The sequence below is a fragment of the Rhamphochromis sp. 'chilingali' genome, assembly GCF_963969265.1.
Source record: "Rhamphochromis sp. 'chilingali' genome assembly, chromosome: 16".
Lineage (NCBI taxonomy): Eukaryota > Metazoa > Chordata > Actinopteri > Cichliformes > Cichlidae > Rhamphochromis > Rhamphochromis sp. 'chilingali'.
Genome location: NC_137943.1, coordinates 25,906,927 through 25,934,851, shown reverse-complemented (window position 1 = coordinate 25,934,851; position 27,925 = coordinate 25,906,927). Strand labels below are relative to the sequence as shown.

Sequence of the window (27,925 nt, the reverse complement as noted above, 5' to 3'; positions counted from 1 at the left end):
AAACTAAGCTGGGCCGCGCTATGAATTCTGGGACACAGCTGCTTCTTCTTCTTCGGGGTTTAACGGCAGCTGGCATCCTTGTACATGCTGTGCTGCCATCTTCTGTTTCAGTCCGTTATTACACTCTTAAATCCTGCTATTATTCCTGCGTCTTTTGCGATCTTACAAAGCTTCAAACGACACGTCGACTATTAAATCAGTCGTCGACGATTTTGATAGTCGACGTAATCGTGACTAGTCGACAAATCGTGGCAGCCCTATTACCAACATGAGATGCATTTCTGTTGCATATAGCTCACTGTTATTAATGCCAAGTCTGATAATTGCTAATTCAAAGTCAGATTTTTTTTTTTTTTATTAAAAATTCCCCAATTCTCCATCCATACTGTGGATATCAATATTTCCTCGAGCAGCAACAGCTCTCCAGTGTTTGATTGAGTCAAGTGAGCTTGGCCATGTGGTGGAAATGAGAACAAGACCTATGCCTGGGTCCTAACCTTTGGTCTAATCCCTCCCACATTCCCTCCCCCTCCTTTTAACCCGTAATCAGCAGTAAAGGCTTCATTGTTCTTGTCCTCTGCTTGGGTATCTGATCATTAACCTACATTCGGAGCAGTGGCGGTAGGCTTCTTAAGGCTGTCAGACTCTCTCGAACCAGTTTAGTGGGCATTTTTCATCAGTCCGGGTTAGAGCCTTATTCTCGTGCCAGTGAAGTTAACCCTATTTACATCCTCTCATGTACAAACATGTTATTTGACGAGGCTTTTATTTGTGTGCAAGCCATGTCCCGAGCCTCGCCCTTGTAGATTTAGATGAGTTATTATTATTTTATTTTATTTAAGCGAAGGATAAGACTGAAATTGTTCAGCACTCTGTCTTGCATAATAAAGCTCAAAAAACAATTTCTGGTCTTTAAATGAATTTATTATGTCTTTCATAGTATTGATTTGGCAAAAGAATCTGGTGTTATAATAGTATTTGACATTAGCAAAGTAAATGCTGTATCTAATGGAGATGAAACATGAAGTGTACTTAGTTGTACGACAAAACTTTTTGTTGTTGTTGTTGTAAGTGACTAAATATACCTATAAAAGTTGCTGTCGTACTACCAAAAAGCTATTAGCTTCATTGTAGATTTGGCAGCAGCTGACTGGTACAGGTTTGAACAGTTACTTAATATTAATATCCACCCATGTTTTTCCCATGCCAGAGAGTTTAACCAGTGCTCTCCGCCTCTTTCCAGCAGTGTGCCCGTCTTATTTATGAAAGCCAAAAACTACTGGAACGAAGGCCAGACGCTCTGGTGGGAGGCAGCGTGTTTCGCCTGTCTGGGGTTAGGGTAGTGAGAGGTGAACGGCCTCCTCGAGGCATCCAGTGTCTCTTTTGCTGTTTGTCGAAAAGCGCCTTCAGTTAAGATGACCCAGTGATGGGAGGAAGAAAGCTGCACTTACATTGTGCTGGAAATGTTATGCTGCTTTGAATTTGGTGCATAGTTGAGTCAGGAGAATGACAAGAGAGTGACTTTAAGAGCCCAAAGATATGAAGGGCTTATACAACCTCTTTTTGTGACTCTGCATTTAAAAAATAGACAGGTTGTGATTGCATTTTAAAGTCTGTGGCTGCAGGTAATATTATTTCTTTTTATGAGTTAAAAAGTCCAAAATACCTCTCGTCAGGATAATGTGTCCAGAACCCAAATTTGTTGTTTTTGCAATACGGCACAATATTTTTTAAAAACTGTTTTCTAAAAGAAGCTGTTTAAGGTGTTGATTATACCTGTAATTAATTGCTAGTATAATAAATTAAGTAACTGATTGTTGCTGCTCCAGGCACCATGCTTACATGTTGTTGTTGTTGTTGTCACAGCTGACAATTATAATTTACATCTGCTTATTCCCGGGTTCCCCCCCCCCCCAGTATAAATTTTGAGCACCATTTTAAAAATATCAATTATACTGGGTAGAATAGTAAGCCAACAGCTCTTTATGCTTTTTAAATTGCTTGCTTACTTTGACCAGACACCACAAACCCTTAATTTGAATATATGGCCAGGCATTCATTACAGATACAAATGATAGACTCTTCCTGATATACTGCTGTTTCTTCTTTGTTTTTTGTTTGATTTTTTTTCTTTCTTTTGTCTTTTGAAGGGGCAGAAAATAGAAGAGCCTTTATACCTCATAGATTTTGTGTAAGGTATTTAAGAACATCTAATTCAGCTTATAGTCCAGATATTTATATGTGAGAGATGCCACTTTGCTGGATATTGTTACCTCCCCTACCCCTCCAGTATCGGGCCTTTGCGGTTGGCTTTGTCCTGCTACTCATTAGGGAGTCGTTGTTGGAGGAGGAGGATGGAGGGAGCGAGTGAATGTACAGCTGAGAGAGACCTCCCCCACCATTTAGCCCGATGGCGTGTAGGACCACAACCACGTGACGGGCTGTTTACCGTTGCAGCAGGCGTCGAGCGTCTCCTTGAGCATGTCACAGTCTTCCCTACATCCTATTGTAGGAAAAGCTGAATACATCTTCTCTGGATTTGTAATATTCGTGATAATAATTAAGCAGTTTTTATTTCTACTGCAGTGTAACCCAGTGGTTTAGTCAGAGCTCACTTTTCATCAGGGGTTTTTTGTTGTGTGTGTGTGTGTGTGTGTGTGTGTGTGTGTGTGTGTGTGTGTGTGTGTGTGTGTGTGTGTGTGTGTGTGTGTGTGTGTGTGTGTGTGTGTGTGTGTGTGTGTGTGTGTGTGTGTGTGTGCCTGCAGTCGAAAGTACAGCCACATGGGAGAGCAGGGGAAAATCACATGTATGTTCCACATGGTGTGTGTGAGAGCTCACAGCAGGCAGTACTCTCGCAGCTGGAGTGGAGTAATGTTTCTGCTGCTGGTGGCGGCAGCGTACTCTGCTCTGCAAGCTGTGTGTCAGGCTCGGTGCTATTCTTAGCCCCCTTTCCCTCCCTGTCCCATCCTGCAGTCAGTGGATCAGGTTACCATACTCTGTGTGCTCGTCATCCTTCCTGGCTACATCTCCACCATACACTCTCCTCCATCCTCCCCCAGTGAACATACCCCAACACTCCCAGAGTCTTTTACCACAATTCCCCTGTCAGACTGCTGCACTCATGCAAGGACACGCACTAGCAGCCGCTCTGCTGTCAGGGCCGGCGCACCCGAACACTACAGGGAAATGGTTGTTATTGTTGTTAGTCAGGAACCAGTGGAGTTAAAAATGCAGGAACGCTAGGTTATAAATAAATGGAGACAGAGACCAGCAGTGCAGCAGCACACTTGGCTTGGGATTTCGCTGTCTTCATTCATTCAGATTTAGAATTTACTTCTTTTGAAATCACAAATTTTGCAATGTTATAGGTAAAGAAGGATGGTTAGTAAAGGGTGATATGTTGACCTCCAACCTTGATGTTTAGTTGCAGTTTATTTTTATGGGAATGACTACAATACATGAACCATGCCACACACCACAGCATTTATGGCCTAAGCTATTTTTCAATGCCCATCCTTAGGTTGAGCTTTTAAAACACAGACATAAAAAAACAACATACACAATCAGTGCACACATTAAGAAGCAAAATAAGATTTTTAGTGAATATGTATGTATGTATAAAGTGTTGGTCATTCTACTATATATATACTATAATCTACTATACTTTAAACCTTTATAAACTTAATATATCAATTAAGGCCACAGAAAACTGTCATTTTAATTTGATAAATCAGTCACAAATAATCCTAAAAATCATTTGCTTTCTAAAACATAAGAGGAAAAATCTTCCTCCCAGTATCGGAGTTTAACATATTAAATTGAGGCAAATGATTGGGAGTGTGAATATTTGAATTTCCCTCTAAGTTGTTTTACTTTGGCATTTTTGACTGCTGTTCATTTATGAGAAGATAGGGCTGCTCAATTAATCGAATTTTAATCACGATTACGATCTGGGCTTTCAACGATCATTAAAAATGACTGAGCCGATTATTAGCCCCTCCCTCATTTATCCGCGACACCTTAAAGGCCGGTCCGTGAAAATATTGTCGGGCATAAACCGGTCCGTGGCGCAAAAAAGGTTGGAGACCGCTGATTAAGAGGACCCCAGGGAAGCTCGGAAAGCTAAGCAGAAGTTATTTGGAGAGGAGAGTGACTGCTGTTGGTTGAAAAGAGTTAAAAAAAAAACTTCAGTGGTGTTGCACACTATTTTATATTATTTTTTTTAAAGTCATTGTTAACCCTTTAAAGCCGGTCAGAGCAGCACGCTCCGTTTTGTGTAACTATTTTTAAATCCCTGTAGAACCTGAACCCTGTAAGCTAGCGCAATAATTTGTTTTGCATATGAAACCGGAGGAGTTGTACTTACATCTGATGCCATCAGCTTGTCCTCGGTCACGGTTTCCTTCCACATAAAGCTTTGCAAATATTGCATAAAAAGCGCTTGCAGGAACAAAAACATAATATTCCAGACACACGCTTTGCCGATCCGATCAGCTGTTCGTAACACTTCCCACAGTGAAACAGACGTCAGCGCAAACTGTCGCATGTCCGCCATTTCCTGGCCGAAACCGGAAGTGACGTCATTTTCGCGGAAATGTAGTTTTTTACTTGTAGGCCTTAAAAGCCTATACTGGTCATGTTTGACTTTTCTGAATAGTTGCTGGGATGCTTAGAACTCGAATTGCACTGCTGGAAATAGTTTATTTTGATGCACCTGCTGTTTTCTTTGCAAATTTGCATCATAGGATTGTTTTTTTTTGTTTTTCCTGCAGTATATAAAAATTGGTGTATCTCCAAAATAAAACTATGAAGACACTCACAATAAGTTTCCTGTTGTTGTAAACTATTTTTTGCAACTTTTTTTGTATTTAAAGTTTTGAGGGGTAAACCTCTTAAATTTCTCCAAGTAGAAATATATGTAAAAAAAACAAAACAAAAACGATTTTCAATTTTTTTGTAGTTTATTGCACTTTTTTGCAATTAATGTAGTTACTATGGACTTAATGCATACATATTATTAAAATATGGGCTATAACAGTTGTATAGCAACTTGAAATGCTCCCACAAATGGCACTACAACATGTAAAAAAATAATATAAGCTCTGGCGGACTTGGTTCTATGGTAGGTCTTAAAGGGTTAAATAAATATCGTCAAATAATCGAGATCTCAATTTCAGTGAAAATAATCGTGATTATCATTTTTGCCATAATCGAGCAGCCCTATGAGAAGAAACTGCTAAGTAATTATAACCGAGATTTTTAGCTGGTATTTCAACAGATATATGATTATTGAAAATATTTCAAAGTGGCCCATGTGTTGTTAGTGCTCATCAGTGTCCTTTTCTGCTGAATTGTTAACCACAGTGATGGCGTTGAGACTGAGAAAATCAGCCGATGATTTTTGTAATCACATCTCTCAACCTTTTCCCACTCGTGGGTTGTTTTTTTTTGGTTGTTTTTTTTTGTTGAGGGGGGTAGTTTGATAAATCTGCTTTAGTGATATTAAGTGGTTTGGAAAATTTTTGCTCACACTGTTTGCCACAGTATGACATCTCATGCCAATCTAATCTCCGCTTTAGTCTCAGTGAACTGTAGCAGTCATCAAGGCGAGGTTTGATCTGGACTTGAAACAGCCTGAGGTTAATGGCAGAGCGTGCAGGGGCTTATGCAGCCCTGAGCTGCACATGAAACGCAGTAAATGCAAATGCCAAATTGGCGAGTGCCCAAATACCTCTGTAATTATAGTCCCACCCTTCTCGCCTCCTCTCTGTGCCAGATTGGAGTCCTGTCAGCGTTTGTTTTCTGGTTTGGTCCTGGCCTGTCCACACTGCTTTAATACCCCCAATACACCAGCCTCTTTACACCAACAAGTTGACTGTGGGCAGCTCAATTCTCCCTTTCAGCTGCGTGAATGACAATGCTGCTGCTTACTGGCTATCTGCTGACTAATGACCTCTCACTGGCCTCGGCTGTGCAGTTGGTCCATGTGTTTGGAAAAAACTACCTGTCAACACCACAGTATCACACAGGATCGGCAAAGATCATAAAAGGTATCAGAAGAAGCAAAATGTGGGATTACTGAAAGAAGTCTAGTTGCCTTATTAATGTTAAAACCAGCACGACTGGTTTCTCCCCGGAAAGGTGAATAGCATGTGTAACATGTATGCTGCTTTCCAATAGAGATTATTATGAGTGATGATGTTATGGAGAATCACGTAGTCAGATTATGATTAAACTGCACGACGAGAATCGAAGTTTAAAGCCTCACAACAGCAAATTATTTCCTTTATACATTAAGTCAGTAAGTAAACACAAAAAATCTGTATAAAAATTTATTTAAAAAAAACAAAACATGTTGCAACTTCTTAAGAATGGTTAGACTGAGCAAAGTTTGGTTAGACTCTAAGAAGGCATCATATTCAGTACCTACACATTACAACAATGCCATATTCAAATAATTCATGTCAACCTGAGAGTTGTACGAATACACGAATACATAAAAAATGTCAACCACAGAGCAGATTACAGCAACAGCAGTTTCCTCCTTAACGTGCGTCAGCGTTGTCACTTTGTTTATGACAGGCATGCCTTTTGTCTTGGAGTAGCTGATTAAACTTTCAGTTGTGGTTTTTATATACATCCTAAAAATGGCCCCTCGTAAAGGTGATTACATGAAACATTGTGTCACTGTCAGAGCATGCTTGTTGCTCAGCTTGCATCTGGATGGTGTCTAATTGAAGGCTTTTTATATGTTCTGATCCCCACAGGCTGTGCTTCTTAATGCTAAAGGTTTAAATTAGAAGAAGCCACTTGCATTCACTTTTCTTCAATTTCAAAGGCGATATTTGCATCCTGTTCAGCATCCTTAAATGCTGAACATTTGGTAGTTGAAGACTCTTAAATATGACCACTTAATTTTAGAAAACTCACAAAAACCTCACCTGACCTTGAACTTGTGATTAGCGTTTTGTAGACATGGAATGTAGTGGATATTACCATCACTTGTATACCTACTAACAGTGGACTTTTCACTACTAATAGTGTAGAAGCAATGCCAGTCTTTCAAGGATACTGGTTGCCCTTGTCCTTCCAATTTTAACCCTGTACATGAGGACAGGCTCCCATTAGAGCACAAGTTAAAGAGAATGAGGCCAAACTATGCAAGCAACAGTTTCGTTCCCAAGTAATCTTGACAGTTAATCAGAATTTTTTTCCCCCTTTTATAATATGACAATATGATGATTAAAAACGCACAAGTTGACGTCAAGTTGACGTTAACATGTAAAATTGATATGTTAAATATGTATGCATTTTCCTGGAGAAAAAAACTTGACTCAATTGCTTGTAATTGATAGATAAAGTGGGTTTTTAAAGCATTTGAATGGTAGAACCTCTGTGTTAGAAAAAAAAAATGCAAACAGCCATAAATTTTGAGGATGGTTATGATTTTCAATTACTCGAATAGTAAATAAATTATAAAATCATTTTTAAAGGACTGTTTCTTGTCTTATATCTTTCCTTGTTAGTACTTAAGTTTTCAATATACTCTGTTGAAGACATAAGCAGCTAGAAAGATCATGTCTGAGCAGTCATTCCTGTTATACTTCTTTGAAATCTGCTTAAAGTCTCATGCACAGTCGGTGCATTGTAAAGTCTCCAGACGTCTGTGCAGTCATAAGAAATTGGCAAGCATGCGTACATTCTTATGGACCTTCGCACTCACCTAATAATGACATTTACATCACTTAGACCCTATCAGACTTGTAGACCAGGCAGGAATAATCAAGGTTTTAGTGTGTAACATGCCACTACTGTTTGAATATGGTGGCAATGCAAGTAAAAGCTATTTGTCAGCCACTGAAAGTAGAAGTTGGTACTACATACCAGGCTTTGGACCTGTGATATACATGTGTCAAGGTTAGATTAGATGATACTGTGTAAACAGGAGAAACTTGCAAAGGCAAGTGCAGCTGTCAGAAAGTTCTCTGCGGAACATCTTCAAAATGAAAAAGAAAATGCAGTCCAGTTCAAACCCAGGTAAAGAGAGCCTGTCGCAAGTAGTCCACATCATAGACAGTATAAAATATGGATGAAGATTCTGTGTTTGTAAAGTGAAGCCAAAGCAGAAGGGCCACAAACCTGCATTCATTCTAAACTCCTTTTGAAAACAGACTCACAGTTGTATAAAATCTTTCCTGTGTTTATGGGCTCATTTGCTAGTTTTAGGACATATTGAATAAAACACGAAGTTCTTTTTGTAAATTATGCAAATTTTGAGTGGTTAAAAACAAAGTTTATCTAGGATATCCTAGGACTGGGTGATATATCGAGTTTTTAAAAAAATATTGATATATTTTCATACGAGATATAAGATGTGACAATATCGATATAGTCTATGTCACGTTATAATTATACTTGTGGAGTCGCAAGTTTGCCTCTCTTTCGTCCACTTTTGTCTCTGCACAACATTACTCTGGCTCGTCTCTCCTTCACTGAACACAACTCCCCCTCCCCCATAGCTTCACCTACAGGCAACGACAAGATGGACACAGCAAATCTCCGTTAAAGAGTTACCGCAGATCGCCCAGTGCATGGGGCTGGACGGCGTCAACGTGTTAGCGAGCTAACGCGCTAATGAGCTAACCGCGCTCTGTTATGCACAAAAACGACATTGTTTTCTTTTATTTATGGAGCATTATTATTTAATAAATGCTGATAATTTATTTTTGAGTAATTTCTTCAAGTGCCTGTGTGACATCTGGGACACAGCTTTGACTAAGAACTCTCTTTTTGTTCTTACTTTATGGCTTTAAAAAAATATCGAGAGATATATTGTATATCGCCATCCAGCTAAAAGATATCGAGATATGAGTTTTGGGTCATATCGCCCAGCCCTACGATATCCTATTATTTAATGACTTAACAATCACGGGTCTTTACAAGGATGTAAGAAATGCTCTGATCAGGGCATTATAATGAGACTACTATTCACTGGATTGGACCATGGTGGCTATGTCCATACTGTATATTGTCTATGGGTGGGAAGTGATCTTTAAAGAGTCATTAAATAGTTCCCAGTGAATATGGGCTAGGATTCTTCCTGTGAAATGTCCTTTCCTATTTAAAAACCCAGAAAACATGCTAGCCAGTGCCAAACACTTTGTCACATTTTGTTGTCAGAACTTTCCTGTGAGAGATTGCTGATCTGATTATTTAATCATAAATTATTCAGCCTGGAACTTGCCAGAATTGTTGGGAACACCAGAGCTGTGCTATTTACTGAGATGGCTTACCCCTTAACACAAAAGCCCTGGTTTTATGAATAAGTGCAATACTAAAACTGCTATCATGCTTGTTCTCTTCTTGGAAAATTAAATGTCTACTATGAAATTTAGAGTTCCCTTGTATTTTTGATGCCTATGAGTAATGGGGGCTGCCCCAATCATTTTGGAGGCTGCTTAACAACTAATCAATGGCTCTCAGGTTTCTTAATATAGAGTAAGAGTGGGACTTTCATAAGCAGCGGGAGGCTATTTCTGCTCAGTCATCATGGTACTGGGTGTGTATATGTGAGCGAAAAAAGGAAGCAGGGAAAGTTCATTCAAAGTACTAGATAATAGAGGGTCTCATGACTGAAAGCTGCAATCTTCATGTGGCAAGATAACTGACAGATGCCATGTTGGCTTCAGGTGCAGGCTCAGCTTCAGTGTTGTACTTTCTCTAAAGTGCTGGCACCCACAGTGCACCCCAGTGACTCTGCAGCTTGTGTTACTACACCGTCACAAACCACATCAGAAACGAGCTCGGTTACACTGATGAGTAGGCCGCAGGGACAACATACAGAGGGGGACGTTTTCCTCTCAGAAACCCAAGAAGTCCCTAAAGCTGTGATTCATGCTGCCTCATGTAGTTTTTCCTGCCGGTGCTTTAAGGTCAATCTCGAGAGATGCAATGGAAATTTCAATAAAAATCCCTGATTACAGATCCACTCAACCTACATCCTGAAACACAGCTGAGTTGCGCTCTGTGGCAGCACTATTTCAATACCTGCCCCTCCATTGCTCTGTGGGGGTTAAGTGACTTTTCTTTACTTGGCTCGTTTCCTCTGTAACACAAACATTTGCTGAAAGCCTATAAACAGTCTCTGAAAAAAACGTTATTTAATTGTACCTGCATTTTAAAACCATCTCCTGCTCTTGCCACTGTCTCGTGCAGGCATGCTCTGTTTGCAGCAAGAATTACTAGGTCAGCCTTCCATACAGGCAGTGATGTGGCAGGGTTGAAATCCTCCTCACTGCTGTTGTGGTCTCTGTCTCCAGGTGCATGATGAACCTACTGTGCTGTAGCTGTCTAAGCTAGTCAGGTTGCCTCACCATGGCAAAACCTGGGAGCGACAGAGATGGAGCCATGGTGGATAAGCAGGCGGGGAAGAAGGTATGTGACTCTCTTACTTCAAATAGAAGCTTCTATTACCATCCTGTGGTAAACACAAGGAATAGTTCCTGCAAGTTTACAAAAGTGATACTTGTTTTCTTTACATTTTCTTGGGGAAATACTGTACAAAATTGGACCCCAAATAATACACAGGTGATTTTAAATACAACTAAATGAATTCAGAGTTTGGCAGAAACTGTCAATAGGATCACATGATCAATGAAAATGGCATTTGAATAAACAAAGATTGACTGCTTGGTTCACATGATATTGTAGAACAATCTGGTTCATTCACATTTTCTTTCATCGAGCAAACCAGGTAAAATAAAACTAAATTGAGAAGCTGTTATTGATGCTAAATCATGTGGCATGCAGAGAGTGTTGGACTCCAAGACAGCTGACTTCTTTTAATGCTTCTTTAGAGTGTGTGTGTCACTTTTTGCTTCCTGAGTAACAGGGGTTTTTTTGTTTTGTTTTTTTGTTTCAGTTCTCAAACATCTGCATGAATGTTTCTTGGGTTTTAGAGCTCTGATGTGTAAACACTCATCACCCACTTGCTGAACACTAACATCTGGGCACCAGCAGGGAGCACATCTAAGCTTGTAGCGGCATTATTCATTATATCGGCTTGTTCTGTAAATGTCAGTGCACTTCAGCTGCCATACATGTACATGTTGACATCAATGCGGTTATGTTCGGCCAACATTGTGATTTGATTGTATGTAGTTTACCAGTGATAGAATGAGATAAATCTTGTGGTTCATCAAAAGGATATTCTTAACACAGCATATATTTCTGTGGGGCTTTTTTCTATTGTGATACAGTATTCTGCTTTAACCCAGAGATGCACTCGAATGTTGTGCGTGAGAAATATCTGATGTACTATCTCCTATATTACCATGCAAACAGGGCTTAATTGCCCTTTTCTACATAAATGCAAGGAAGCATTTGTGTCTGCCTTTATTTTCAAGGCAAAGGTACTTCACATCTTAGCTCTCATCTACTTTCAGCCGTGCCAGACACTTCAGCTTTGCACAGCTGGCACATTGCTTCACTGAGATCAAAGAAGCACCATGCTGCAGACATTTTCCTCCTGCCAGAAATGTATTTTACTGCACCAAAGTGCAGCACACTAAAAGTAATGGTTCTGAAAAAGCTTTGTCTGCAGATCAGAGTGCAGAATAACCCAGTAACTGAAAGACACTGTGATAATGGCGAGATTAGTGGTATTGCTGTGGGTTGTGTTTGATGCTGGAGTGTTTTCGCTCCACCTCCACCGTGTGTATTTTCTGTAGAATCAAATAGTTTTATATGTGCATGGAGTGGCTAAATTCAATTCAGGCATTGAAAACCAAAATTACAACCATAGAAGCAATCAGCAGCTGCAAGTGGGAGGGATAAAATTTAACATCTTGTGTCTTTTGAAGTGGGTGTTGTCGTCTTTTCTGCTCAATTATGGCTCCGATTTTGGTCACCAAAGAAATGCAAATTACCCAAACGAGGTGGTACTTGTGTTCAACAGGAAGCCACCCTGTATATGTAGGTAATTTTCTTGCTTTATCGTCCCATTTCAGGCTTTTCGTGGTCAACCTTGCTTTACGTGTTTTCAGTATTATAGCTATTAAATTTGAAGGGTTTGAGTTAGGAATTAGTTGTCACTGCAACATCAGTTAATCTGAGTGTCTCACTCAGTTTGTCTATAAAATGTCTGAAAGTTGTGATGCAAGTATGAGATAATCTACCAAAGCTGTGGGGGACGACCCTAAACAATTTTTGTCTGACCAGCAGGCTATATACAGATTATAATGCAATGCATTTGAGGACTGGGACTGCAGATATATTTTTGAATCGGATATGATTTAAATTGATGATCAGTAAAGGTGCTGTTGTGCATTAAAAAGAAACTGTTAATCTATGAAGTCTGATGGTATTGAATGCTTGCCTGGCAGTGCAGGTTGCACAGGTGTGAATATTTTCACACTCCCACAGCACAGTGCCATAATAATGGACTTATTTTTCTTCCCTTTTTTCTCTTTTGTGTGTAAACTGATGGGGGGGGGAGCTCCAGATCTTGTATTCTTCCCTTGAGACTTCGCCTTGGGAACAACATTTAAGTGAGCCTCGCAAGCAGCACCCAAATACCGTATTGCAGTCGGTGTTATCTCTGCAGTAGAAGTCACGTAAAGCAGGAACTACCACCTGCGTACTAAGCTCGATCCTGTTAGCTGTCAAACTAGTTGACATGGCTTTTAAAATGAGACTGCCAGGGTTCATTTGAGGCCATTGCTCCTTTGTTTACATATCCAGGCACACTCGGCACTCAACTGAGGCCACACCTATGCCTCGTTTGACCCGATTTTAATTCTTTGTGTGTGTTTTATTTCTTCCTCACCCTTGACAGAGCAAAGACAAGTTGTCGCCTTTCACCAAAACTCCAAAGTTGGACCGGAGTGAATTGCTGGGGAAGGAAGGGAAAGCAAAGTCTTCCATGAAGCGCAAGCTCTCCTTCACTACCAGTCCACCCCAGGCAGAGGAGCGAGACTCCGACACGGGTAAGGAGTGTTGCTGTTCCTCCCTCCAAACAGCCATGCTGCTGGCTCACTGCCATGTCTGTACACTGCCCCCTGGTGGCCTGCTGTCAAACAGGTCTTCAAATAGTCAACAACGGGTCAATATTGTTTCGAAAACGGGACCTAAGTCAGGTCTCACTGATGAACTTGTGGCCTGTTGTGTGTATTCTGAGATGGATGAAGAATCATTCTATGAGAATGTATTCATTTTTTAGTGTTACAAATAGTAATCAGGGCCTCCTACCCCACCTCCTAATATAACACCATGTTTTGTTTAGTTTTTTTCTACATTCAACACATTATGTCCTTTATCTACAAAACCCATTTAAAAAGAAAGACCAAAACCAGCAGTGAACTATGTAGCCGTAGATATCCAGTGTATAAGTGAACTGTAAAAAGCCCCCCAAGAATCTTCACTGTTTTACATCCTCAATAGTAGAATAACCCTCTACAAATGCACTGCAATGCTGTATTTAACATTTGTTTGTTAAGTACACTATTTGTATTTGTATATGTTTTTATAAACTGCGCTGTAGAAAGACCTTTGCAGTTGTCTTGAACCTCACTGATGGTGTACAGATTTCCCAATAACTGTCACTATGTTGACGATAAAAATGCACTCATCTTAGCAGTGCAGACATGTCGTTCTTCCTCTCACTTGTGTAAACACTGTTCTAACCCCCTCTTTCAGTTAAAGTTTAACTATATGTTTATCAGATTCAAGGCCTAAAAATAGGTTACTGTATCGTACAGCTGTAATTATAATAAATAAACTGCATGTTTATGGACTGCTTGAAGTCCTGCAGGTTTGCCTTCATCTCCTCTGTAGAGCAAAGCTCAACATGATCTTTTTCATTGTGTGGTCCTGTGTCATTCTAACAGATGAGAACCCTCAATTTTGGAAGTATAATTTATGTCGCACACGTAATAAACTAGCGCGGAGAGTGGCTTTGCCTTCCAGCAGCTTCCCCCGGTCCTTTTGTTGAGCAGCTGTAGGACGAGGCGAAGAAGCGACCCCAGTGACCGCCTCGGACCGGATCTCCTCTCCTGTCTGCTGTGTTGCCATGACTCATAATCTGTGCGTGGAGTGCGAGTGTGCCTTTGTGGCTGTCTGTGTTTGAGTTCATGTGAAGCGAGGAGGGTGAGAGAGAGCAAGCGAGCGTTAATGCAGTGCTTTCCCACCCTTCCACCCCCCCCACCTTGCTCTCCTTTTCCTCCCCTCTCCCCCCCCCTCCCATCCTCTCTGCTTTGCACTGTAGATGACTCAGACCCAGGCCAGTCGAGTGAGACCTGGGGAGAGAGATTAGTGCCTCCCTGCAGGATATACGCAGGTAATCGCTGCAGCCCGATCCTCAGCCCCCGCGCCCATCCACTTTGCGCTGCTATTCTGCTGTAAACACACATGCACACATGCACGCGTGTGTGTTTTCGCCTTGCATCTCCCCCCTATTACAGCTCACGCATGTCTGTGTTTAAACAACCGACCGGAGACTGGGGGGGCCCGAGGAGTGCCATGGGCACTTGGCTGGCTTAAGAGAATGCCATCTTCTATTTGTTTTTGTTTTTTTAACTGTTTGTTTTTTTTTGTTTTAAACCTCATGCTTGTCATCTGTTTCTCTGCGCACTCAACAGATACAAGGGGAAGAGGAAAAATGCGATGCAGTCACAATGAAGTTGCATCTTGTAAAAGACGACCTTTTTTGATGTTTTTTGTAATTTGTCTCCAAACTCATTCTTGTTACAGATAAAGATGGACCAGACAAGAAGAAGGTGAAAAAGGAAGCTGGGGGCAAGAAATCCCAGGCACCCAACTTTTTGTTTGGGTATCCGCTGTCGGAGCGCAAACAGATGGCTCTCCTAATGCAGATGACAGCCAACAGTCCAGGTTTGTGTACTCGCCCTCTCACCTTGTCCTCAAGAAGGGTCAGTGTGTATTTGCTGCTAGATGAGTCATACTTCAGAACGTCTCTTGTTTTTGTTTTGTTTTTTAGGAATAGGATAAAAATCTTATCTGTGGTGTTTGTTAGTGATACTGTACCGCTGCTGTAGATTAGATCTGAAAATAGCTGACTTGGAGAGGGGTTAGGGTTACTGTGTTGTTTGGTTTTGTTTTGTTTACATGTTTTCTAGTAGTTATTGCAGTTTGGTTTTGTTTGTCTTTTGCTTTACTCATTAAAGGAGCTGTTTGACAGTGTTAAGCCTACAAAAAACTGACTCCAAATGAATTTGAGAGAATCGGGTCAGGATATTTGGGAATTAAGCTGTGGTGCTGGAAGGGGATGAAACTGCATTGTGGGGGGGCGGTACCATGCGACTTCCTGCTGCCGTAGTCTGTCTACTACAGGAGATTTTTGCTGTACCCTGTGCTATGTGAAAAAGTTACTTCCTCTTGATAAGTTGAATAATATTTATTTCCTTTCCATTACGTTGTTGGCAGTTTTGAGAATTTTTCTTTTCCCCCAAATATGGTCTCTAGTCACTAGACCTTTTTTTTTCTTTCTTCTTCATTTGTTCATGTATGTCATGCTTCGTCACCGGTGCTCATCAGCAGTCAATGAGAAATTGGTGACTGTTACAGTAGACAGTTTGAGGGGAATGATAACCCTCATTTGTTAGGAAAATGGTCTGAAATGTGCACACGTACCTTCTCCATTGCACAGTCTGACTGTGCTTTATATGATGCTATCTGTAATGCTGTAGTAACGGACTGCTCTGTTATTGCCAACAAACGGGATATTCAGTGGTGGAAAAAGTACTCAAATGATCTGATGTTTGTCAGTTAGTCCATTTCCATATCTTATTAAAGTAGCTCTGATAAACATTACAGTGCATCTTCCGGAAATCACGGAACTGCATTTGTCTGAATTTGCATAGGTATACATATGTGCATGTCCTCCAAAGTAACCGACATCATGTAGCCGATGAAGATGATGGTGTGCACAGATAAAACGGAGGGACTGCAGAGTTCACCGCTAAAGGAGAGAAGTAAAAAATGAATAATAACATCAGTATTCAAAAAATGTGACTGCACACAGATACATTTTGTTGATGACAGTCTGCACAGCTGTGTGTAGGTTCTGTTTAGCACCAACACACAACCATGCCAGTCCCATGAGTGCTATTCAGTTTCCATTACTATGGCAACCCCCATTTCATGTTTCATAGACCCATACATGTTCTTTCAACTATTGCTGTTTGTCTACAGCCTGAATTTGTAGCAAACGGCAGTAGATCTAGTTTGCTTTAGGTGAAGGTGCTGTCTTTCTGTCTGAGTGGACCAGGATGTTGTGAATTCAGTGAACTCTGTACTGACACCATGCATTCAAACGTGCATGTGTAATTCCTAGAAAGGTCCAGATGCATGTATGCTTACTCAGACATGGGTTTAAGCAGTCTCTCGTTCCCAGTAAAACTGGATTCACTGTAGTTGTTCAGTCTAGAGAGAAAAGCAGTTGTCTTAGTGTGTGATGTGCTTTTTTTTCTGTCTCTCTTCCCTTCGAGCATCATTTAAGTCTTTTTCGCTCTCTCTCTCTCCATGTGTCCAGACTCTACACCGAGTCACCCCTCACAAACGACCCCTGTGCAGAAGAAAGTCCCCAGCAGCGCCTCGTCTCGGCAGAAAGACAAGGTCAACAAGAGGAACGAGCGAGGGGAGACTCCCCTTCACATGGCAGCAATCCGGGGAGACGCTAAGCAAGTTAAAGAGCTCATTAGCCTGGGAGCTGATGTCAATGTCAAAGACTTTGCAGGTACGACGCCCCAGGAGATGATCATTTAACAGCTTTCATCATGTCCCAGCAGTTGTTAATAATGACATTAGACTGAGTAACAGATGCTGATGCAAAGGCAATGTCTCAACATGAGCTGTAATCAGTCTGCGCATTACTACTGCTTATGCAGCTGTTGGTATGTCGAGTAGTAGAATTGAGAAAACAGCTGGTAAAAAATTTTTAAGACTCTTCTCCTGTCCTCACCAGGTTGGACGCCTCTGCATGAAGCCTGTAATCTTGGTTACTATGATGTGGCCAAGGTCTTGATAGCAGCAGGTGCAGAGGTGAATACACAGGGTCTGGATGACGACACACCACTTCATGATGCTTCCAGCAGCGGGCACAAAGATGTAAGAGCTTTGAGTTAGTCTGTAACTGAAGGTCTTAAAAGTATATTGCACTTAAAAATTTTGATTAAGGACTCTGCACAGGTCTGATGTGTGAAATTGTTACAGAATGTAAGAAGGACATTGTCTCAGTGCACTTACAAAATTTGATTAAACATTTCTGAGAATCAAAACAAAAATACACAAATTGATTTAAATTTGGCTTATCACCAAACTCGGACAGCTTCCAAGCGACTGCTACTTTTAGGTCGCTCAGCAGAAGACCTGTTTTGTCTTCCTGCACTGCCTCTAAGATACATGGTGCATCTCCTTCAGCTTTTCAAGACGGTGACCTTTCAACTTTGTGGAATTTGTGGATTTGGCAGGGAGACATATTTGGCAAGTAGGGAGGTTGGTGAGCCAAGATTATGTCAACATAGCCAGAAAAACGTACGTGTTCATAATGCACTCTGTGCCGGCACAGGATGGCACGCATCACAGTTCAGGTCGTTTGTGCTGAATATTTTCCTTAGACGTCTCAAGATGTTAGATGAACTCGAGCGAGGTGTCAGTGTCACCTTGGGGGATAAATTTACAGTGAATAACAATCTTGCGAATGTTGACAAGCATGCTCCTGTTCGCACTCCTGTTCGCTCAGGAAACTGTGGACTCTGTAACTGACACCCAGACCCCCCCCCCCACCCCCCCACCCCCACCACATGAAAGCAGAGTCAGTCTGACAGATAGAAGTTGGCTGCTTCAAGTTTTGAGGGCTGCGGTGAAATCGTAGACCACACATGCAAGCGATCAGAATCTAGCCTAAAAACGAGCAAGCTAAAAATAGCAGCAGCACTGAAAACTGACCCAAGAGGATGACTTTAAAAGGGAGATCAGCCAAATTTTTATCTGGTGTGCTTGTATGTATTCATGAGCCAATTCTTTTTTTGATCGCACCTCTAATATAAAGGTTGCACAAGTCCATCCTTAATGCAGGAATAGTCAGAGTGCTGTTACATTTATATGTGGACATTGCATACATGTTTGGGGGTTTTTTGTTTTTGTTTTTTGGCCGTCTTTAAATGTTAAGTCAAATATTTATTTCTGTTGCATCAACTTGCAGAATGTAGTATTTTATGATAATGATAAGAAGACGGCCACTCTTAGGTCATCAGCCAGTAAATTTGTTTTTAAGTTGTTCGAGTTTAAAAATGATCAAAATGCATCAGATTGCGTTAAAGTGCATTTTGTTACAATTTTAAATGCCTTGGTAAAATGTTATATTTTACCTTTAAAAAAAATCTAAGGCATGTCTGTCTGTCTAGGATTTCTCAGTGTAATTGTTGTGTTTTCTGTAGATTGTGAAACTTCTGCTTCGTCACGGTGGTAACGCTTTCCAAGCCAACAAGCGCGGCGAGCGCCCGGTGGATGTGGCCGACTCTCAGGAGCTGGAACAGCTATTAAAGGGAGAAGGAGCCGTGTCGGACCATGATGACAGCTCTTCAGGTGATTGTCCCTCCTGTGTAATATTTATGTTTTGTTTTGTTTTTTTACTCCCCTGTCATCGACATCCAGTAATGTGTCCACTGTAAATGAAGCTTAAGTCTACTGTACTCCACAGAATCTGAAGACCCGCCATCTGTCAATCCATCCAGTGTCGATGACAACATGGAAGACTCTGATACTGAAAAGGACTCTGCCACGAAAGCATCGTCTTCCATGCCAGGGATGGATGAGTACGAATTTAAGGACGAGGAAGAGGAGGACAATCTCGGTAAAGCCCTGAATGACAGACACATCCTCAGGAGGGAGCTACGACAGCCGGAGAAGGAGGACAAAGACAGGAATCACGTTGCAGTAAAGCAAAGCAACAAGGGGGATTCCTCATCAAAGTCCAAGAAGCAGAAGACGTCTCGTGTCCACTGCAGCTCGGATACGTCCAGCGACGAAACGGAGAGCCTCTCAGAGAAGAGAAGCTCCCCCACCTGCTCTCATAGCTCGGAGAACGTCAAGCCGGACACGAGGTCGAAAAAGGACAATACTGAGCAAAAGGACAAAGGTAAAGTTAAGAGGAAGAGCAAGAGCCAGAATAAAAACAAGGAAAACCAAGAAGATGGGAAAGAAAACAGTAAAACGCTAGTCCTCTCTCTGGCAACAGTGTCTGAAAGCACAGAGAAGGGCCGGGAGGAAGACTCTTTCAAGATGTCTTTCAGTCCCAAAGATGATTCATCCGTCCACCTCTTCCACTTGTCAGCCATCAAATCTCCTAAACTGAACCACAGCCTGACAGATAAACAGACACCACTCAAACAGGAAAATGCGAAGATGTGCGTTTCCATCACTGACAGCTCGTGTCCAGTGGACGGTGTCAAATACAACCACTACACAGACGCAGACTACTGCACTGAAGGCTCCAGCACGAAGGGGTGTAAGCACAAGGAAAAGAGCAAACATCAACAGAAAGACTCCAGTGTGGACGGCGACGACGGCCACTCGAGCCCCTACAAAGACGGCAGCATAGGAAACAGCATAGACAGCGAGGGTGCCTTACGGAAGACTGATTTAGACGGAAAAGTCGTGAAGAAGCATAAATTTAAACACAAGGAGAAAGACAAACACCGCAGGGAATATGAGGCAGAGCGGAGCCGCCAAAGGCAAAAGGAGGCCAGGAAAGACAGCCACAGGAATTTGGAATTTGACAGAGAGTTCTGGAAAGAAAATTTTTTCAAAAGTGATGAGACAGATGAACCTCTGCCAGTAAAAAAGGAAAGTGAAGACAGCAGCTCACTTCAGAAGACTGCTGATTCCTCTCCTGTGAAAGATGAGCGAAACCCAAAGGAGAAGCACTCCGGCAGCAAGGAAAAGAGGCCAAGAGAGGAGCGAGAAAAAGACAAGAGCGTGAAAAAAGAGCGGAAGGAGGCGGCAGGAAGAGAAGAGAAGGTGAAGGATTCAAAGCTCAGCGAGCATGACGAAAAGGTGGACTGCCACGGCTCAGGGCGGATTCCTGAGGAGTCGCTGCAGAGCAACAGCATGAAAGAAGAGACAGAGGAGAAACCCATAAGTGGGATCACAGCTGATCAAGAACAGCTGGAGCCTGCAGAAAAAGGCTCACGCGAGAAAACTGACAAGAGGCTCCCAGGAAAGGAAAAGGACTCAGACAAAATGGAGAAAAGGCATCTTGACAAGGAAAAAAAGGTCAAAACAGAGCACTCTGACAAAACCGAACCACAGAACTCAGTGGATCGTTGGAAGGAAAAGGAGCGAGCGGGATCCATCTCTTCCGTTTCGCCTGGAGAGAAAAGCTACAAAGAAAACGAGAAGCTGAAATCTTTAACCACAACAAAAAAGCATGAAGACAGCAGGAAAAGTAAAGATAAGTTCGACAAACGGTCTGATAAGGAGAGGCAGGACAGAGACTATAATGCCGGGGATCACAGAGAAAAGGATCGCACAAGCTCTGATAGGAAAGGAAAACCTCTGGAGAAGACCACGGATCACAGTAAATCTGATCGCGCCAAAGAAAAGGACTTTGACAGGAAAAGAAGAGATAAAATAAAAGATGGAACGCTGTCCTCGACCTCCAATCTGAAATTACTTTTAGAGGAGAAGAAAAGCCATCTCTCTGAGAGCGGCAAGTCCTTATCTACAAAATCAAAGGAGGAAGCAGTGAGAACGCCGGAGAAGGATCGCGATAGGCGAGACCGTGACAAAGACTCGGATAGACACAAGGATAAAGAGCGACACAAAGACCGCTCTCAGCAGGCCAAAATCAGCAAGGCCAAATCCAGTGAGACGGAGGCAGACAAGGCCAAATTGAAAGCCCCGCCAGCAATACGAGACGCCAAACCAAAAGAAAAGAGACTTGTGAACGATGACCTGATGCAGACCAGCTTTGAGCGCATGCTCAGCATGAAGGACCAAGAGATTGAGCTGTGGCATCGGAAGCACCTAGAAAAACTCAAACAGAAAGAGCGGGAAAGGCTTAAACAGCGGCCTGTGGCAGATCCGGGGAAGTCCAAGCCTAAAGACAGAACAAAAACAGAACCATGTTTGAGTAAGGAGCTAACACGCTCAAAAAGCTCTGATACATCTGATGTCCACAGCAGAGATAAATCCCTGAAGGACGGCACTAGCCCCAGAACGGTGTCACTTGATGGGAAGAGTCTGCCCTCTATCAGCGCAAAGGTCATATCAGCCGTGGAAAACTGTCTGACGAGATCACCCCGTCCTGAGAATGACCGTTGTGGCATCATTTCCAGGTCTGTTTCTTTAGTCTCTGTTGCCAGCTCGGAGGATTCATGCCAGGCAACGACATTAACTCCCAGAAATGCCGAATACGATTCTGATGTAAACATGGAAGCCTCAGACTCCCAGCCTGCATTTCTCCAGTCTTCCCTCGTCATTCAAGCTACAAGGTCGCCGTCTGTTCACGATAAAGACTGCAACAGTCTTCCAGATGTTTCACAAGGTAATCGAGTGATGTCCGGCAGGCATGAATCTCCTTACCTCAGGGCTATTCTGGATGAGGATGCCAACTCATCAACTGAAGGCAAAGCTGTTGAAAATCTGCCAAAATCCAACCTGACTGCGATCCCAGGAGAGGAGCCGAGAATGAAGGAGGCCTCAGAAACCACAGAGAGCCTGAGTACACAACAAAATTCAAATTCAGTTACCGATTCAGTCACAGAGAGGGAAGGAAGCACTGCTGGATGCTCGACAACGCAACTGTTAAATAAAGATCTTCCCAGTAAAAGCGTGACTCTTCCACAGTCCAGCAGCTCACAGTGCAGTAGTTCTCAAAGTGGGTCGGAGGAGCCGAAACCTCTTCCTCTATCTGAGCCTCCTGCTGTCCAAGACATCCAGTGTCAGATGGAGACTTCACAGGCAGAATGTGTTACTAAAGAATCTGATCAGCCGTCAGTACCTACAGCTTCTCAAGCTGCTGAGCTGTCAGCACTCACAAACACAAAGCTCTTCCAGCATAGAGAACCACTCCCGTCTTCTGGTATTGAGAATCAGCAGCAGGCCGAGTTAGTTACCACGGAGGTTTCTGACCAAAAAGACACACTCGTGGAGACCGCTCACGGAACAGAACCAGAAAATATGGAAACGGATGCAGAAAACTTGACAACAGAAGCGGCGGGGAGTCCCATACCGTCCACCAGCTCGCACATTCCCACCTCTGCTGCCAGAGAATCCTCAACGGGTTTCAGCAGATCCGATGAGTGCAGGCCTTCTCAAGAGGATGCAGATGCAAGTGGCCAAGACTGCAAGAAATCACAGCCTTCCAGCGACATCTCAGGCCCATGTCTCGATGCTCTTACGGAAAAGGAAAGCGTGTCCTGTTCGAGCCCTGAACACAAGACTGAAGGGACAGCAGATGTACCACAAAGCTCGCACAACAGCGGTGGTGGTGCTGCTGTCTCTGCTGCAACTGAGAGTTCATCCGTTGAAGGCAGCCTGAGTACAGACTGCTCACCTGAATCTAAAGCAGAGGCCTCCTCGGAGCCCATGGAGGTCACGCCTGCCGAGGAGAAACCAGAGTCGTCCTCAGCTCTAGAAGAGCAGAGCCAAAGCGCCGTCCAGTCAGCGGATCCAACAGACGTCAGCAGCAGCGCCTCAGGGAGTTCCTCTCCGCAATCCGGAGACCGGGAGTCCGACTCCTCAGGGGCGAAACTCAAGATTCGCGTAGCAGACGAGGAAATGGACATTCACGTGCCCCATCCACGCAAGAGGAAGATGCCGAAGGTGTCGCTCTCCCAGCCGTGCTCCACCACTCAACAAGAGAGGGAACAGCAGTCGCTAGCGGCTATCGTTGACTCTGTAAAGCTGGAGGAGATCGAACCTTACCAGTCGGACAGAGCTAACCCATACTACGAGTTCCTGCACATCCGCAAGAAGATCGAGGAGAAGCGTAAAGTGCTGTGCAGCGTCGCCCCGCAGCCGCCGCAGTATTATGACGAATATGTGACCTTTAATGGCTCATACCTCCTAGACGGGAACCCACTCAGCAAACTCTGTATACCAACTGTGAGTCATCATTGTTATTATTGATTTGATTTGATTTTTTAGACAAAACTGCAGCAGGGATGATGTGCATACTCTTTTATGATTCAAAACGAAGCTAGTGACCATTTGACCTTTAGTGCAAAGAACGGAGCACAATGATGGTTTGATCTCATTATGTTGGCTTCATAACATGATCCATAACTGCAGTTGAATATAAATTTACACTAATCAGGCGGCTCTAATTGATATATTTCTGGGAAGAAAAATCATTTGCTCTCCCTTTCACTGCATGTCAACGTTAACATTAAATTTGTGTCACATCCTCTATCCCCGTTTTTGGCGGTCGTGTTAATCCGGCACGTTGCACCGCTGCAGCTGTGTTGAAGACAGGGGGGTCAGTCATAGATTATACAGGGGGAGGTTATACATTTTGAAGAGATGAGACTTTGTTGGAAAGATATTGAAAAGAGAATTAAATCTCATCAGTGAAACAGAAGAGTGACAAAAAGAAGTCTAGTAGTCAGATGAGCTAATGCCAAGGCGAGCCATCCATCCGTCCACAACACAATCATTTATGTTTTCACCCAAACTGTGAGCACGCTATTGATGTCTTGCTGTTAACTGCTCATTTATTAAGGCTCAGAGCCTTAAGCATTTCATCCCCCATGTTTACCAGGACAGCTGATGCTCAGTTTTCTGCATAGACGCACTGCATCACTGCTACACACCAGTACTAAACTTTAAATGCTAATATTTTCTCATCTCTCAGATGTCAAACTGCAGTCCTGACCAAGTTTGTAAAAATCTTTCTCCTTTTTTAAACGGTTCGTTTGGACAGATAACTCCTCCTCCGTCATTACCTGAGCAGCTCAAAGAGATGTTCAAACAGCAGGAGGTGGTCCGCATGAAACTACGACTGCAGCACAGCATTGAAAGGGTACGTAGTTCTGCTGTTGGAGCTTCGCATTGTTAAATGTCGTCTGTGTTATGCCTGCAGTTATATTAACCATGACTGTGTTTGGTGCTGTGCTACATGTGCTTTCTTAAAAAGATTTGAGTTTCACGCTAACACACAAACGTTGGATTTATGACACTGACTGGATTTCTTTTTTCCTTCTTTAAGGAAAAGCTGATTGTTTCAAACGAGCAGGAGGTCTTACGAGTCCATTACCGGGCAGCAAGAACACTAGCCAATCAGACTCTGCCTTTCAGTGCCTGCACCGTTTTATTGGATGCGGAAGTGTACAACATGCCGCAGGATGTCCAGGTAATTAACACAAGGACATCCATGGGTTTATGTTTTACAGTCCAGTGTTTTTAGTGTATTTTGGGGAGAATTTGAGAGTTTATCATTTGTTTGTCTCATAGAGTGATGATGGCAAAACATCAGTAAGGGACCGATTCAACGCCAGGCAGTTCATGTCGTGGTTACAAGATGTCGACGACAAGTTTGACAAACTAAAGGTGAGCAATGAATCTGAAATTATAAGGAAATGGTCAGAAATATCATTGCAGGAGATTTTTATGCTATTCCAAAAAATGTAGAAAGAGTTGTTTGCTTGTTTTAGATGGTCTTATTGTCTCATATGTGAATGCTTTTAATCTTTCAGTGATTGTATCCTGCTAGTTGTTGCTTTTTACATCTAAGATGCAGATCTCTGCCTTTCATGCATCTGAGATTTATCTTGTGACATCTTGGCGTCCGTGCTCAGGAAGCCAAGAGGCAGCCAGGAAACTAAGAGAAGGGTTAGGGGTAGCCAGAGAGCAGCGACTTCCAAGTTTAAAGCAAGGGGGATGTTTATAAGTTAATTAATTGCATATGGCTATTCTCTGGAAGGAATGAAAAATAAATGTGCTAAAAGGAACCACCAACTACACTTCCTGACCATTTTATTAGGTAAACCTAACTAGCACTGCATTGGAGCCCCAGAACTGCTTTAATTTTTCATGGCACAGATTTAATAAGGTGCCTGAAACATTGCTGAGATTTTAACCCATGTTGACATGATAGCATGACACAGTTGCTGAACATCCATGATGCTCACGGTCCACCATATCCCAAAGGTGCTCTTCTGGATTGAGATCTGGTGACTGGGGAGGTCATCAGAGTACAGTGAACTCATTGTCAATTTATTTTATTTTTTATTTTATTTTATTTTATTTTTGAGGTTTGTAATATGGCACAAATACGTGGTCATTTGAGTTACTGTTGCCTTCCTATCGGCTCGACGTGGTCTGGCCATTCTCTTCTGACATCAGCAACCCTCAAGGTGTTTGTGTGGTTAAATGTCTGCAGATGGGCAGTTTCTGAAATACTTGTGAATCAACAACCATGCCACAATAACGTCAATCGTCTCACTTCTTCCCCATTCTGATGCTCAGTTTGAACTCCAGCATCTGACCATGTCCGCGTACATAAGTGCACTGAGTTTCTGCCATGTGATTGGTTAACAAGTAGTTGAACAGGTGTACCTGATGAAGCACCCAGGGAAAGTTTCTCTGATGTCGATCGATGGTACAGTCCAGTTTTTTGTTTTGAATTCAGCGTGGCGGAGAGCGTTTTTGGGTTTAGCAGCAGGGTGGAGAAAAACGTTTCACTTCTTGGTTGCCTTTGTTTTTTCTTCCTACCCTCTCCTCCACCAGTTCTTTCTTGGAGACGGACGCTCTTGGTCTAAATGAGAACAGCTGTTGGATGAAGTCACGACCTCTTTTTCTTCCCTCCACAGACGTGTCTTCTGATGAGGCAGCAGCACGAGGCAGCAGCTCTGAACGCAGTGCAGCGCTTGGAGTGGCAGCTCAAGCTGCAGGAGCTGGACCCGGCCACCTACAAGTCCACCAGCATCTTTGAGATCCCCGAGTTCTACATCCCGCTCGTGGAGGTCAACGACGACTTTGACCTGACCCCGATATGAGCTGTAGGACAGACGCGCTTTGCCACAGCGGAAGCTAAATTGCTGACACGAGCGGGCAGCCTGCACAATCGGGGAACAGGAAAGGAAAAGATGTGAAGCACTTATAATGAGGCAGTGATAAGAAAGAGCACTTAAAAAAAGAGACCATTTTAATTCCAGAGCTCTTAGAGTCCAAAACAGGCCTCCCGCCCACGAGGACGGGGAAGGAAGACCGTCCAGGCAACAGACGTAGCCGGGGAGCCGAGACGAGAAGCAGGGCCAGGCGGTGCAGTGAGAGGAGGCGCCGTGTGGACAACAACACCTCATCAAGCAGGGTCACACAAGTGAAAGATTTCAATTGTTTTCAAACTGAGTGTTCATACATTGTGTACAGACTGTGCTCTTAATTTTTTTTAACTTATTTTATACATAAATTGTGCATTTGTAAATAGCCATGTAATTATTGTTTTAAACTTGTAAAACAACAACAAAATGATAGATATTTTGATTGTAAACTTGTTCTGTCTGATGTTTTAATGGACCAAAGTTCTTTTCCCCCCCCTTTTTCCCCCCTTTTTTTGATATTGAGTGTCCTCTTTGTTTGTGATGTTGTCGTTGGCTTAAAATCTTAAGCATGTGTTGGCTTCAGTTGCTTCTTTTTTTTTTTTTCTGTTTTGTTTTTGCTGTTTCTTCCTTCCTCATCTGGACATCCACGCCACAGCTGGTGTTCTTTGACTTTGGCAATTAAATGCTGTGCATGCGTTGCATTGTTTGTACTTTTTCCCTAAAGAGCTGTACTGTGGACTTAATTGTGAGGTTTACTGAAGTGTTCAGACTTTTTTTTTTTTCTTGTTTTTCTTTTTCCCCTTTTTTGCGCCATTGTGTTATGTCCTTATTGTGGCCTCACTCCTCATGTTGTTCATTGTGTCTTGTGCACATTAAAGTCTGTTGTGGCTTCCAAGGAAACAAAAAACAACAAAAAAAAAATATCATACTTTTACAGTTTCATTGTGAGATCACAACAAATCCTATTTTTTCAGCATAATGCCTTTTGAACGATAGTTCTAAAAAAGTCTATTTTAATATTTACTTGTTACATGACTTGTAGATATTTGTAATATATAATTGAATAAATTTTATTTGTTGTGAAATTAAATTTTTTGTTGGTGTGATTCTTGGTAAAAACCTATTTTCATAGTACAGCCACCTCAGCTGAACACTATTTAGTGGTAGTACTATGTTTAGCCAGTAGGTGTCACTGTAAGCAGCGCTGCACCTCCAGCTGTGACTTTATTATTTTTCCTGTTGAAAAACAGATGCAGTAAAATTAAAAAAAAATAGCCCCTCGATAAAAGAGCAGTTTTCTTTATATTATTTATTATTTAAATTTTTTATTATTTTAATCATGCCCTTATTGTTAAGCCCGTTGCTCAGCACTTGCTGTTTTTAAACCACTATATACATAAAGTTGGCTTGGCTTGTGTTATCCTGCTGAGGCAGCCATCAGAAGGTGGGTACATTGTGGTGATAAAGGGGTGACATGATCTGCAACGATACTCCGGCTCTGGCATTAAAACAATGTTTGCGTAAATGTTGCAGATGAATTCATCAGACCAGGCAACATTTTCCCACTCTTGGTGAGTCTGTGTAATGGCCTCAGTTTAGTTAACTGGAGTGGGACCCGGTGTGGTGTTCTGCTGAAGTAACCCATCTGCTTTGACATGTTATGCATTTAAAGACGCTCCTCTTGGTGTTGGTTTGTCATCTAAAACCCGAAAGTCATGTGACTGGCTTCAAAACAGTTTGAAATGTTAGAGCAGTCCTGCTCATACACGCATGTTTTTAAGCTCAGCTTAAAGCTGAGTTTAAGTTTCCTCCTTTAGCAGATGAAGGTGAAGAGAGTCCCTTAATGTAAAGCTCTGCTGAAG

At 42.4% G+C, this 27,925-nt stretch overlaps 1 protein-coding gene across 3 annotated transcripts in view; it reads left to right on the top strand.

Moving 5' to 3' along the window:
* ankrd12 (ankyrin repeat domain 12) overlaps positions 1-27,105 on the top strand; it is a 40,312-nt gene extending 13,207 nt beyond the window's left edge. Inside the window, exons 2-13 of one of the 3 annotated variants that reach the window (XM_080861958.1) lie at positions 10,320-10,434; positions 12,836-12,986; positions 14,264-14,335; positions 14,749-14,889; positions 16,550-16,753; positions 16,982-17,124; positions 18,456-18,603; positions 18,719-23,127; positions 23,945-24,043; positions 24,230-24,373; positions 24,475-24,570; positions 25,833-27,105. In XM_080861958.1, the coding sequence (XP_080718084.1) occupies positions 10,375-10,434; positions 12,836-12,986; positions 14,264-14,335; positions 14,749-14,889; positions 16,550-16,753; positions 16,982-17,124; positions 18,456-18,603; positions 18,719-23,127; positions 23,945-24,043; positions 24,230-24,373; positions 24,475-24,570; positions 25,833-26,018 (5,853 nt within the window). In that variant the 5' untranslated portion in view covers positions 10,320-10,374 and the 3' untranslated portion in view covers positions 26,019-27,105. Of the gene's footprint in view, positions 1-10,319; positions 10,435-12,835; positions 12,987-13,886; positions 14,083-14,263; positions 14,336-14,748; positions 14,890-16,549; positions 16,754-16,981; positions 17,125-18,455; positions 18,604-18,718; positions 23,128-23,944; positions 24,044-24,229; positions 24,374-24,474; positions 24,571-25,832 lie in introns of those variants that run through there. The other 2 variants (XM_080861960.1, XM_080861959.1) reach the window with 2 other exon arrangements.
* Positions 27,106-27,925: the final 820 nt, after the last annotated feature.